Source organism: Atta colombica, unplaced genomic scaffold (assembly GCF_001594045.1).
Source record: "Atta colombica isolate Treedump-2 unplaced genomic scaffold, Acol1.0 scaffold33, whole genome shotgun sequence".
NCBI lineage: Eukaryota > Metazoa > Arthropoda > Insecta > Hymenoptera > Formicidae > Atta > Atta colombica.
Genome location: NW_017259437.1, coordinates 176,970 through 190,085, shown reverse-complemented (window position 1 = coordinate 190,085; position 13,116 = coordinate 176,970). Strand labels below are relative to the sequence as shown.

Sequence of the window (13,116 nt, the reverse complement as noted above, 5' to 3'; positions counted from 1 at the left end):
ATATATATATATGTATAAATTGTGAAAAATATTTCTAAAGCCTCAATGATCGAGTTAGCTAAGACGCTCGTCCTAGAAAATCGAGAAGTACTCAACCTAAGTTCGAACCTCGGCTGAAGTAATATTTTTTTGAGGGATTAACGTTTCAAATTGATTGTGTTGAAAATCCGAAAGTTATCGGCGCTCAATTTCTTATCTGAAATAAAATTCGTTTAAAATATATACCTATTGTATTATTCGAAACATCTAACTTTGACCGTGATAAGCTGACGTTCTTTGTATTTATAGTATGAATATTTTATTAATATTAATGTTTGACATTTTTGTAAACAATAAATTTATCTTTAAATACATAAAGAAAGCCAAGAAAAGTTGGATGTTTTAAATAATATATTATATATTTTTATATTAAATTAATTTATTTCAGATATGATTGAGAGTCGAAAAACTTTCGTTTTCAACATAATCATTTTAACATTCTAATAACCCTAAATTAGAATAGACAGAAAGAAAGTAAGAAACTTATTGCGAAAAATATTATCTCAGGATTTATCGTATTCACACATACGTGCTTAAAATTCTTAAAATTGATTTTTGTCGCTTTCCAAGTTGTTGTTTTTTTCATTTTTTACATAAATTATTGTAAAGAAACACTATTAAATTCATAATGTCAAATTATATTACTCAATTTAAATTATTTTGAATCATTTCTATAGTTGCTATTGTATTCCTATTTAATATATTAGTTTAATTAAAATCACATGTATATTTAGCAAAATATATACAGGATGTTCCATTGTAAGGATGTTCATTGAAATATCTGGGAAACATGGCGCTAAATTGAAATGTTTCAGACAAAAGTCTTTTTTACTTCGAGAAGTACATAAGATATCATTGATTTGACTATTTCAAAAATTCAAAGTGACCTTGTCCTGACTTGACAACGCTACCCAAGGTCAAACCAATTATATCTTATGTACTCCTCGAAATAAAAAAACTTTTGTCTGAAATATTTTTCGATTTAACGCAATGTTTCCGAGATATTTGGATCCTTTAAAACAGTGTACATATAACTATGGATAACAGTAAATATGCCAATAAATAGATTTTTTTTCATAATTGTCCTAATATCCATAAATCAAAATGCCTTAAAAAAATGATATCTCTGGAATTATAACACTCAATAAAAAATTATTTTGTAGATAAGAAATATTCTTTCGCCATATGCGTTTTGTATGTAGATGCAGCCAAATTTGAGATATTTGCGAACAGAACAAATTTACGCAACGTTCGAAAATAAGAGATACTTTAAAAAGTCTATCTCGAGAACTATTGATCATACGAGATTCATTAAAAACAAAATTGTGGGGAATTTTATCAACTTAGTTTTCGAACGTTAACGAATTCCGCACAACGAATAATTTTTGACATGTTTGCAAAAAACCTATTTTGTGCGACATTTTTTTTTTAAGATGGCGCAGCCAGTCATGCTCTCATACATAGGGAGTTTTGAAATGTTAAAAAGAATACTATTACAGACCCATATTCAAAAATTCAGCAGCTATTTTTTCTTTTATATCGCTAAAAATCATCTTTCCCTAGACTATTAATATATTGCAGTTCCCATATCTTTTCTTGCAGGATTGTGCGCGTTATTTTAAAAAAAGAAACGCATTACGTTACCATTAGTTTTTGAAAAAAGTAATTCGTTATCATTACTCGTTACCAATTTTAAATAGTAACGTGTTATCATTTCCGTTATTTGAAAAGTAACGATTCATTACTTTTTCGTTATTTTTTTTTAATAATACTAAAGTACACAGCAAACGAGAATGGATTAAATTTTTTTAATGCGTACTTTAAATCCATGAAAATGGATTGAATGGATTGAAATGGATTGAAATGGATTGAAATGGATCCGAGCGACACTAGTTTAATATTCGAAAAAAAGAACATTCATATTTAAGAATTACAAACTTTATTCCTAAGACTTTTATAATAATTATACCTGAATTAACTATTTCAATTAATTAATTATTTCAAGTTGGTATTAAAAAACGCATCTTAGTGGGTTTCAAATCTGGGATCTCTGGATTATGAATCTTCTACGTTACCCGCTACATCACTTCTTCAATTGATAAATGTGTTATTCATTCTCTACTTCAATTACAACCAGCTAAACTAGTAACGATTATATAGATAAAATTATATAGATATAATAAAAATATCATTTAACAGATAAAGTATAAACAGAATAAAGTATAAACAATTTACTATGAGATAACATTGGGTAAATGTCGGATAATCTAATCTCGTTTGGCCGATGTTGCGCGCGATTAGCCTAATATTCGGGCTGTGTTCGACTTTACGAGTGTTCACATCGATCATTCATTTTACTTCTAATTAAACAGAAACAAAAGAACATAGCTCATTTATTTTTACATTACAACTTTTTTGAACTTAGTTGGATTAAAACGAAAAATTTCCTACTTATAATTTTGAATAATTTAAGTAGCATTTATAGTCCATTTTTAAATAAAAACTTTTTTTATTCAATTAGATTGAAAAATTGCATTTCATATTCAGAATATTGAATTGAGCAGTATTTATGTTGCACAGAAATGCTGATATTATTTTTGAATTTAACTCAAAAACTATTCACAATTCTGAATTGAGTAGTATTCACGATGCACAGAAAATGCTAATATCATTTTTAGATTGAAAGGCATAGAGATATATTCTATGCAATTCCTATAAATAAATAAAAATGTAGGGTTGAAAAGGATTCATTTTAACATTCATGAATCCGTATTTCTGAAAATTTAATCTATTTTAATCTATTTCAATCCATTCTCGTTTGCTGGGTAAGTTATTAGATTTTAAAATTACATTTAAAATTACATTAGCTGATAATTAATTTAATATTAAATGTGAAATCTACATTCAAACTTGAAACTTTCTACTAACTAATTTGTATATAGAGCAAGTTTTTCTCTTATTAAACTCGTATTAAACTTATCTACAGTTATTAATTCTCTATTTTCTTAATATCGTTATTTTAATGTACTCATTTTTATAAGAATTTAGATTGAACAGATAATAGATTAAACATTATTTTTAAACGTTAATATTTCCTGGTCTATTTCAATATTTATTGCTCGTACTAAAAATTTACAATATACAGGCTGTCTCAAACTACCCGTACGTCCCTCTTATCTCGGAAATAGAGCATTTTAAAAAAAACTCACTGTCTTATTTTCATTTTTGCACAGAAAATTTATTTTTATGTACAAACGAAAATAAGAGAAACTATCTCCAGTGACCTTGATCTTAACAAATGTTATCTAGAACATGATCTTGAACGACATTCAAGAGGTTTTAGTCTTTGTTCGGACGGATACCTTGCGTATCCTATTAATGCTAATGCCGGCGGTACTTTTCAAGCCTTATAACTCGAAAAATGAAAAATTCATGAAAAATTATTTTATTACAGTATTTTGGAAAATTCTCGAGGTGTTTGCTACAAGAATATGCAATGAAAAATAGGAGGTTTCATTTAAAAAATTCAAAGTAACATTGCTCTGATTTTGATAACGCCACTCAAGGTCAGACTGATCAAATCACTAAATAGATCATTTAGAAACCCACAACTGAAATGTTTTTTTCTAAAATACTCTATTTCCAAGATAAAAGGAATATACGGGTGGTCTGAGACATTCGGTATATATGTAATATGAATTATATATTTTCAACATTGGCAGTGCCTATTAGAACACTGCAGTATAAGATAAGTACAAAATATATTTTTTTAAATTAATAAATTATAAAAGAAAATAATAGAGTACTAAAGTAGAGGTAAAAATAACGATTCGTTATCATTACTGAAAAAAGTAATGAAAATGGTAACGGCAAAAATGATAATTACAAGTAACGCACTACTTTCCCTACTTTTTTGTAAGATTCGGTACCTATTGCTAGACGACAATTACGACTAATACTGTTCTGTTTCACTGTTCACACCGATTCCGCACGTATGCATACATATGCAATTTTTTAATATATTAACAATAATAAATAAAATATAACGTTCGAAAGTTTGCACAGTAAAACAATATATAAAAAACAATATATTAATAACGAGCACATAGCAGATCTCAGATTAAAATATATTTAAAATAAAGAACAATATGATAAAAACGTTTTAAAATTTTAACTCTACAGAGCTTTCACTTTATAATGTAATTTACGCTTTATATATTAACGCACACTCTAACCATTCCATGTCATCTTCCAGATAGCAGTTTGTAACCAGTGATTTTGATTTTTATCATTATATCAAGTTTTTTAGTAAAATGTAGTCAGATATAAAAAATTTTTTCTTAAAAAATAAATCTTCGTTTGTCAGTCAAGATCGACGTTTTTCTAAAATATTAGTAATAATCATATACGGGGTTTTCAAAATAATGATAAATCTTTCGTATAGGGGCAGAATGGACTAAACTGAGAAGAAAAGTCCATCTATAATTTTTGTAATAGTTATTAGTATTAATTGCTAAAAATTGCCGAAAATTGCAAGAGACGAAAATTATTTATCTTCTTTTCATAGAACTCTACGAATTTTATTATCAAATTTTTTCAGTACTGCATTTTTTCATTTTTATTAACATGAGAAAATACAGTATTAAAAAATTCCGAAAAAATTCTAAATTCTTAGAACTCTATGAAAAGAAAATAAACAATTGTCTCTTGCAGTCTGAAAACCAATGGTTATTTTTTTTTATTAAATTTTTTATTAAATCGATGTTGCTAACTCCTTATAAAAGGGATTGCAATATCTTTTTTTTGTTTACATTAATCTTATTTTCTTCTTCTAACGAATTCACAAATCTAGATTTATTTACAAATAAATTTTTTAATCTTTTATTAACAACATTAATAAATATTTTTCGATTTAACGCAGTTTTATTTGAGTGGATCTTTTAAAATGGGACATCCTGTATATGTATTGTCACAAATCGCTAAAAGTCAATAACAAACTGTAATTTTTCAATTTTTGTTCATCTTTCATATTAAATCGTTTAGCCCGTGTTGCGTTATTGTTTATACATTTTGGAGAATTTAAAAATTTTCAAAAGTAAATACATAGGGAAAAAATTGGTTAAAAAATTATTGCGTTCGATTGAAACGGACATATTAGCATCCTCTTAATGTTATATATAAAACTGAACATTTAAAAATAATTTACAGGTAGATGAAAATGGAAAAATCCACCGTTTGAGACGAGAATGCCCTATGGAACAGTGCGGCGCTGGTGTATTCATGGCAGCAATGGAAGATCGTCATTACTGCGGCAAATGCGCATACACGCTTGTATTCAATAAACCAGAGGAAAAATAAATTTCTGAAATATTTTCCACGTACACATTCTGTAAATGTTATGTCCTTATTATTTTATATATTTCATTTGATTAAATAATCAAAATCGTTATTCTGTCTCCAGATATTTTGTATATTATATTAATTCTGCAAATATAATTAAACATTTTATAGGGCTCTGAGAATGAATTAATTAAAAAGAGATAAAAAAGCTAATTAATCTTACTATTATCACGCTGTATATAAATTTATTAGTTATTTATATATTTATCTTCGTTTGTTCTCTTAAACTAATAGGTCTTACTCTGTAATTATCATTCGGATTTAGTTCGTACATTACAGTTTCAAGTTTGTAAGATATAAACACAATAATTGTTTCACCAACGATTTTCATGTAAGTCGATTTTAAATATCTTATACAAGTCTGAGGCACAATAATTATATTTCTTGCTTATAATTAATTAAGGTATGTAATATCTATTGTTAACAATGTTTGTTGTTAGTGATTACTATATTATTTCTATAGTTCGACACATAATTTATTGGAACATTATAATGGTTTAGCTTGAATCATTACTTTATCAAAACGTCTGGTGTTATATTGGTGCACATTGGTCAATCTGCCATCTGTCACAACTGGACTTACGTCGCACTTTTGTAATACTAACTCCATTATGATAACAAAAATGATTCCAGATATATGTTTCGTATTTTACTTTGTATTTTAATTTGTGACAAATCGATGGATAAACTTTCGAAAATGTTGTACCCCCGATTTTCATAAATTTTGGTAGAAACACTCTAAATGACGTCAAATGAATGTTTTCAAATGGATTTTTGACAAGGTTTAATGCCAAAAAGGTTTAAGTAAAGTTAGATATCTGAATGAATTACTTTTACATAGCTCACTCTAAATCACTTCTGAGAAGAACTTTGATATTGACTTTGACCTCTAAGAAGATATCTATTCCACTTTCATGCGCCTCTAGACAGGAGGCGGTGAGATGAAACTCATTTCGTGGAATGTCGGACGCCTCTGAAGTAGGAAGGGAGTTGAGACGGGAAGTCGCTTTCGTGCGTCCCTAAGCAGGGGAAAGGTGGGATGGGAGTCGCTTTGGATGAAAGTCGCATTCCCAAGCAGGGGAGGAAGTTGGGGTAGGAGTTGCTTCGCATGGAAATTGCGAGTCCCTAATCAGGGGGAAGTAAGGGTGAGAGTATTATATTTTTCTTCTGTATATCTATATTCATCCATATCTATCCTTCCCAACTGCTATAAACGTGATAAATATGTAATATACTAGAAATAATAAGTACGAACTTCTATAACGTCATTCAAACATTTTTGGCGTTAAATCTTCGTGTTGATGAAAATTCATTTAAGGGCATCCATTTGACATCACTTAATATTCCTGTAAAAATTCATGAAAATCGGGGATACGATGTTTTCAGAAGCTCACCCAAATCTTAAATTATGCATAATTTATTATTTAATTTAACCTTCCGTCAGGCGCGGCTGATCTGAGTGATACACGGCACGACGGTTTTTAGAGGAAAATTAATGTTTCAATTTTATATAATATTTCAATTAATTTGATACACTACGCCTGATGGGAAGGTTAATATCTTTGCATTGAGAAGGACCGAAAACGTCAGTTAAAACGCGGATTATTTTCGATGAATAAATAAATAACTTTTGATGCACCAACATATCTCTTAATTGGCTTTTTTATCCCTTTTTAATTGATTAATCCTGCAAATGTTATATTAGAAATTATTTGAGAAAAAATTAATGTCGTTTTTACAAAGGATTGTTCTAAAAATCATCTATTATGTTTCATAACATTATTCACAATACCTAAATAGAAATCATGTTTACACATTCAATATAACTATACAGTAAATATTTATGTTATTAACTTTAACATATAGTATCTTATAATTGATTTATTCTATACACATATTGAAAACAATCGTGAACCTTAAAATAATAATAATAGAAACGATTCATACACATAATAATAGCTCCTAAACGCTTTTAAAGTTATAAATTCGATAATTAATATTTTACACACAAAATGTGTTCCTACAATTATTTAAAGATAGATTTTTATATTTCTGACTTGTCTCGCCGTTCTGTGTGTGCATTGAGACTTTTTAAGTTCGGTTTTAAGACTGAGAACATCTTTTCCGTTGCAGTGGGATGAATGCTCATTTGTAGTTCCGTTAAAGATTCTTCTGTCTATAAAACAAAATACGAATGTTAAGAACAAATGCGCACGCACACGCGCACACATGCACATACACACGTATACAGGATGTCCGAAATGTGTAGGAACCTCTTAATATTTCGGAAATTAAGCATTTCTTTTTGAAAGAAATATTTCAAATAAAAGTTGCAGGGTTTAAAAAGATCTATTTAATGATCTTATCAGTTTAACTTTGGATGATTCTGCCAAGATCAGATCAAGGTTACATCGATTTTGTAAGTACATCCTATTTTTTATTCCAGAATTTATTCTACAATAATAGTGGTCAAGAGTTTTTTAAAATGTTATAATAACATTCATTTTTATTGAATTACTTTTTGAGTTATGGCTTGAAAGTTATAATATCATCATCATTATCTAGGGTGCCTGGCCGACGACTAAAACCTCTTGAATATTGTTTAGGATTACGCCCGATTACGATTTGTTAAGATCAAAGTGATTGGAACTTATTCCTATTATTTTCATTTTTGCACTAAAAATTAATTTTTACATATAAATGAAAATAAGAGAAACAATCTTCAATGATCTTGAAGTTATTCAGGTCATGATTTTGAATAATATTTAAGAGGTTTTAGCCGTCGATCAAATGCTTTGGGTAATATCTAACGTAGGCGGTACTGAAACTTTCATTTTGAGAAAAAATTAGCATATAAATATAAAATTCAAATATATCACAAACATAAAAGCAGACAAAAGCAAAAAATATACAAAAAAAATACGCATAGAAAAAGTTATTGAAAGCATAATGTACCGTATTCGCTCTCCAAATTCCTCATTGTTAAAATTCTTAAGATTAACGATTTTCAGGTGAACGCGCGATGAAGTTGCGCTACGCTCGTGAGTGCGGTTACAAATTTGGCTACATCGTCTCGAACAAAAAAAAAAAACAAACTATAGAAATCAAAATCTTAAAAGATCTAGCTGCTTGTATGATTCTTGAATTTATATACTACGTACGTAGTTCTCAGAAACGCGCGCTGAAATGATTTTTCAGTCTTGAAACACTCACTCCACTAAACCACAGTAATATCACGAGTTAAATTGATTAGACAATTTAACAAATTAACAAATTGATAATTTAACAAATTTTTGATGCTTATTCTTCGAAACGATCTTAATAATGTTGATATTAAAATCTGTAAATAATTAATTCTTATTGCGAAAAAATATTACTTCGGCCGGGAATCGAACCCGCATCTTGCATTTCGTGCGAGAAAAAAAAACATCCTACTGCTTGGAGCCTAACTGCCTAGAAATTGCAGCCTAGACAATAAAAAAACCGCTCTGAAAAGACTCACATCCCACTATCTTCATTGATCAGAAATATTCCAAGCGGATACTGTCTAAGGCTGCAAGTTCTAGACGATTAGGATGTTATCTTTTTTTGTTCGGGGCAGCTATATCGTCCCAAATCAATAAACACCGGTCTATACACTATATTGTCTACATAATAGATTAATGTAATAGATTAATGTAATTACTATGTAACACTTTAGTTAACTTTAACGCTCAATATCTCGATTCACAGGGCATCTGACTTTTTTCTGCCAGATTCTTTCATTTTACGCAAAAATGGATCGAATGAGTCTAATTTCATCGAAATCGGAGGTGAGAAAGCTCTTTTGGAGAATTACCACCAAAACAACTTTCGTTGAACAGGCAGAGCATTGTAGATTTTATGCAAAAAGGCTAGATGTTTCATTAGCCTTTTTGCAGAACGTGTATCGTTAACTGTAAGATTGATATGAGTTAGTCTGTTCATGAAAAGCCTGAAGTGCATCAATCTAATTGAGGAACGATCGTTGATTTCGCAAAGACGCCGTTTTGTGTAAAGGCTAGTCTTTTTGTGAAAAGGCTAATTTTGCAAAAAGGCTGCGATGTATTTCAGATCACCCGCACTATTCTTAAAAGGAATTTGTCAAAATCAAAGCTATTAGAAGAGATTGTAAATTTTATTTTACGTAAAAATAAATTTTTAGTGCAAAAATGAAAGGAATCTTGATCAGGCAATTTATTTTTATTTTTTTCTCTTTTGCAAAATTGTTTAATCAATATCTATTCACAAATTTTGTAATAAAATGTTATTATAATAATAATTTTTATACATTTTGTCAATTTTTTAATATTTCTATGTGTTAGCTTTGTTATATTAAATTATATTAAATTATTCGTAATACAATATGATTCGTTAGCCATTTCATGCGAGTATTCATGCAATTCGGATACTTATTATATATAAACCATGAAGTGAGCATCTGTATAGTATGGGGTATCATAGATACCTCGGAATCGTTCTTCATCTGTACGCAACAAATGACTGACGGGCAGGCGGATATCCAGATTTCTGGGCACTAGTTATTTTTGCTTATTCTTGCCGTACGTGGTCAAATGTAATCAAACGTGAACATTAAATGTAGCTAAGTGATAAAGTGATAAATGTATTTATCGTGATAAAAGGCGGTTTTTTTTTAATCTCTTACAAACTGCATCGCGTTGCGGCAAGGAATTCTACCAGACTGTACTGTAGTAAGCTACTATCTAGCATCCCTAGCGGATTTCGGACAATAAGGAGGCCACATGAATCAATCTAGTGCCATGGGCTTGATCTTGATAAATGTTATCCAGGACAAGAAGAGGTTTTAGTTGTCGGTCTTGCGTAATGCTAATGTCAGTAACTTTCGAGCCTTATAATTCGAAAAGTACTCAATGAAAAAAATAACTATTTATAGTGTTTTAAAAAATTCTCGACATTTATCGACGATTAAATTATGAAATAAAAAAATGTGATGTTTCCGAGAGAGAGAGAGAGAGAGAGAGAGAGAGAGAGAGAGAGAGGAAAAAGAAAAAGGGGATATGATCTTGGCGATGTCATCTAAGGTCAAACTGATAAGATCAGTAAATAGATCTTTTTAAACTCTACAAGTTTTATCTGAATACTTTAACGATTGGACCTTGCGAAAATAAAAGAATGATACAAGTGATCTTAAACACCCGATATATAGGGGAGAGTGGAGTAAATCGGACTTATTTGCAGTTTTTGCTCTCTCTATAATATATCTTATAATATAAATAAAATCTGACCTAAAATCGAAGGTGCTGTTGGAAAGATCATTTAATTCCCTTCATTTTTGCTTGAGATCATTTTGACATATCTCTGTGAACTATAATGGAAAATGTAAAAACGCTTTATCCGATTTGAAACTATTAGTTTCAATTCGGACACTCCTATTTTTGATAGAATTTTAAAATATTTTAATGTATTTTTATTAGTATTGAGTAAAAACGAGCAATTTGACAAAGATAAAAATTTTCAGAAAAAAAATTACTGTCAGTTTATTACCGATAGCAAAATTCCAACTATTTCGTTTACGGACTTACTTATGCCTTATTACATCCAAGTGATTGATTGATCATTTCTAACTGGATCGAAAAAGCTCCCAATGTATCTACAGCCTCTATTGCTACTGTTCATTGTAGACGACACTTATTACGTAATCTATAATAGCTGTAGTAGTGGATGAGGCTGTAAAAGTAAAAATGACCAATCACAATCGAATGTGAGAAGAATAATATCAACTATGATTGGTCAATTTCTTACTCTTACTGTCTCATCTATTATTGCTACTACTTATTGTAGATCACGTATTAGGGCTATGACACACAAAAACACCCCAAAAAAGGCAGTAAGACATAAGTAGTAAGAAAATCAACATGTTGATTTGGCTATTGCTTACGTTATGGCCTTATAAACTTTGTAATCAATTCATTTATTGCTTATGGTTCATTGCTTGTTTTTTTGTGCTATATTGTGTTCTTAAGCCTGTGGCACATACAAAAACGTAAATGGTAAGCAAATCACAGTAGAAACTGTAAGGCCAGTAGCAAATCCAATATTACAATTTTCTTACTGTTTACGTCTCGCTAGCTTACACTTTTGTATGTGGCATGGACTTTAGTCGTACAAACAATAAGATTGGAAACAAGACCGTTTATGTTAAATACATTACTTTAAATACGAAGCATCACTACGATCTGTATGAATGTTAAACTGTTATATATATATTCATATAAATGAATTAATTTCAGAAATTGCGTGCCGATATGATTGTCGGACTTTCAACGCAATCAATCTGAAATATTAATAATTCTTCAAAATTTCCCAAATTAATCTTAAAAAAACTGTAAATTTATTGCGAAAAATATTGCCTCGGCCTCGAAATCGAACCCGGATCTCTTATATTCCGTGCGAGTCGTTTAGTCATACACGTTGACTTCACTGATTCACCGATTCATCGATAAAACTTCGATAGAACTATAGACTATCGACTCATTGTAAATCAGCATAATGAATCGCACCTATTTTCCGATTTTCGATCCGGTTTTCGGTCACCTTAGTCATATTGAATCGTAACGTTATAAATGAGAAATAACACGTTGATTTTTTAAAATGCTATTTGTAAATAAAGAGAATTTATATAAAACAATAAAATCGCTGTAAAACACTTGTGGAAACTATCCTTCCGACAGTCAATAAATAATCGAAAAAGTTTCGTTAAGTGAAAATAGACGTATGCATATTGAATAAAAATTAGTAAACACATTTTACGTGTTTTTTATGACTATTTACTGATAGAAGAATTAAGGATAGTTTAGCTAATTTTTATAAATGTTTTATAGCAATTTCATTATTCATTTTATCTAAATTGTTTTTATTTATAAATGGCATGTAAGAAAAATAACATATTGTTTATATTGGGTGTGGGGAAAAAGTTCATGGCGTTTTTCCCGCTAGGCATTAAATGCTCAGCAGTCGGCAACTACTAATCGCATCGGCAACACCAAACGTGCGTTTAAAAAGTGACATTTTAACCTTTGTTTTGAGCCGAAAAAGATTGAAATCGGTGAAGTGAATCAAAAGTTATTTTATTTTGAAAATGGAAATAAATAAGGAAAAAATTTGCTACGTTTTGAAGTATCGATAAAGGCAAGAATACTGCAGGCTTGTGAAAAAATTTGCGCTATTTACGGTGAAGATACTCTATCAAAATCAGCAGCACGAAAATGGTTCGCTCGCTTTCGTGGAAATTTCGATGTGAAAGATGAACTTCGCTCCGGTCGATCAATCACTGAAAAGTCCGATGAAATCATGATAAAAGTCGAGCATGATAAGTATGTGAGCACTGTGGAGATTGCCAGGGAACTAGGCCACAAAACAGTTTTAAATCACAAAGATACAAAAAGAAGCTCGATGTTTGGGTTCCTCATGATTAGAGTATTAGGAACATGATGGACCGAATTAACATTTGTGATACGCTACTGAAACGGAATGAAATTGAGTTATTTCTGAAGAGAATGATAACTGGTGATGAAAAATGGATCACCTACGACAATCCAATTAGAAAAAGATCGTGAATAAAGAAAGAAGAGAAGGCGCAAGCAATCGCAAAACCTGGATTGACGAGAAAGAAGGTGA

The 13,116-nt window shown here is 29.9% G+C and overlaps 2 protein-coding genes across 5 annotated transcripts in view; one reads left to right on the top strand and one right to left on the bottom strand.

Annotated features, from left to right (window-relative positions):
- LOC108690564 (ubiquitin-40S ribosomal protein S27a) overlaps positions 1-5,488 on the top strand; it is a 31,857-nt gene extending 26,369 nt beyond the window's left edge. Inside the window, exon 4 of the mRNA XM_018197931.1 lies at positions 5,248-5,488. Within this exon, the coding sequence (XP_018053420.1) occupies positions 5,248-5,397 (150 nt within the window). The 3' untranslated portion in view covers positions 5,398-5,488. The remainder of the gene's footprint in view (positions 1-5,247) is intronic.
- Positions 5,489-7,461: 1,973 nt separating this feature from the next.
- The window catches only part of LOC108690571 (GRAM domain-containing protein 1B), a 33,192-nt gene continuing 27,537 nt past the window's right edge, over positions 7,462-13,116 (bottom strand). For 3 of the 4 annotated variants that reach the window (XM_018197943.1, XM_018197941.1, XM_018197942.1), the window contains one exon: positions 7,462-7,615. In XM_018197943.1, coding sequence (XP_018053432.1) covers positions 7,484-7,615 — 132 coding nt within the window. In that variant the 3' untranslated portion in view covers positions 7,462-7,483. Of the gene's footprint in view, positions 7,616-10,724; positions 10,805-13,116 lie in introns of all 4 variants that reach the window. The other variant, XM_018197944.1, reaches the window with a different exon arrangement.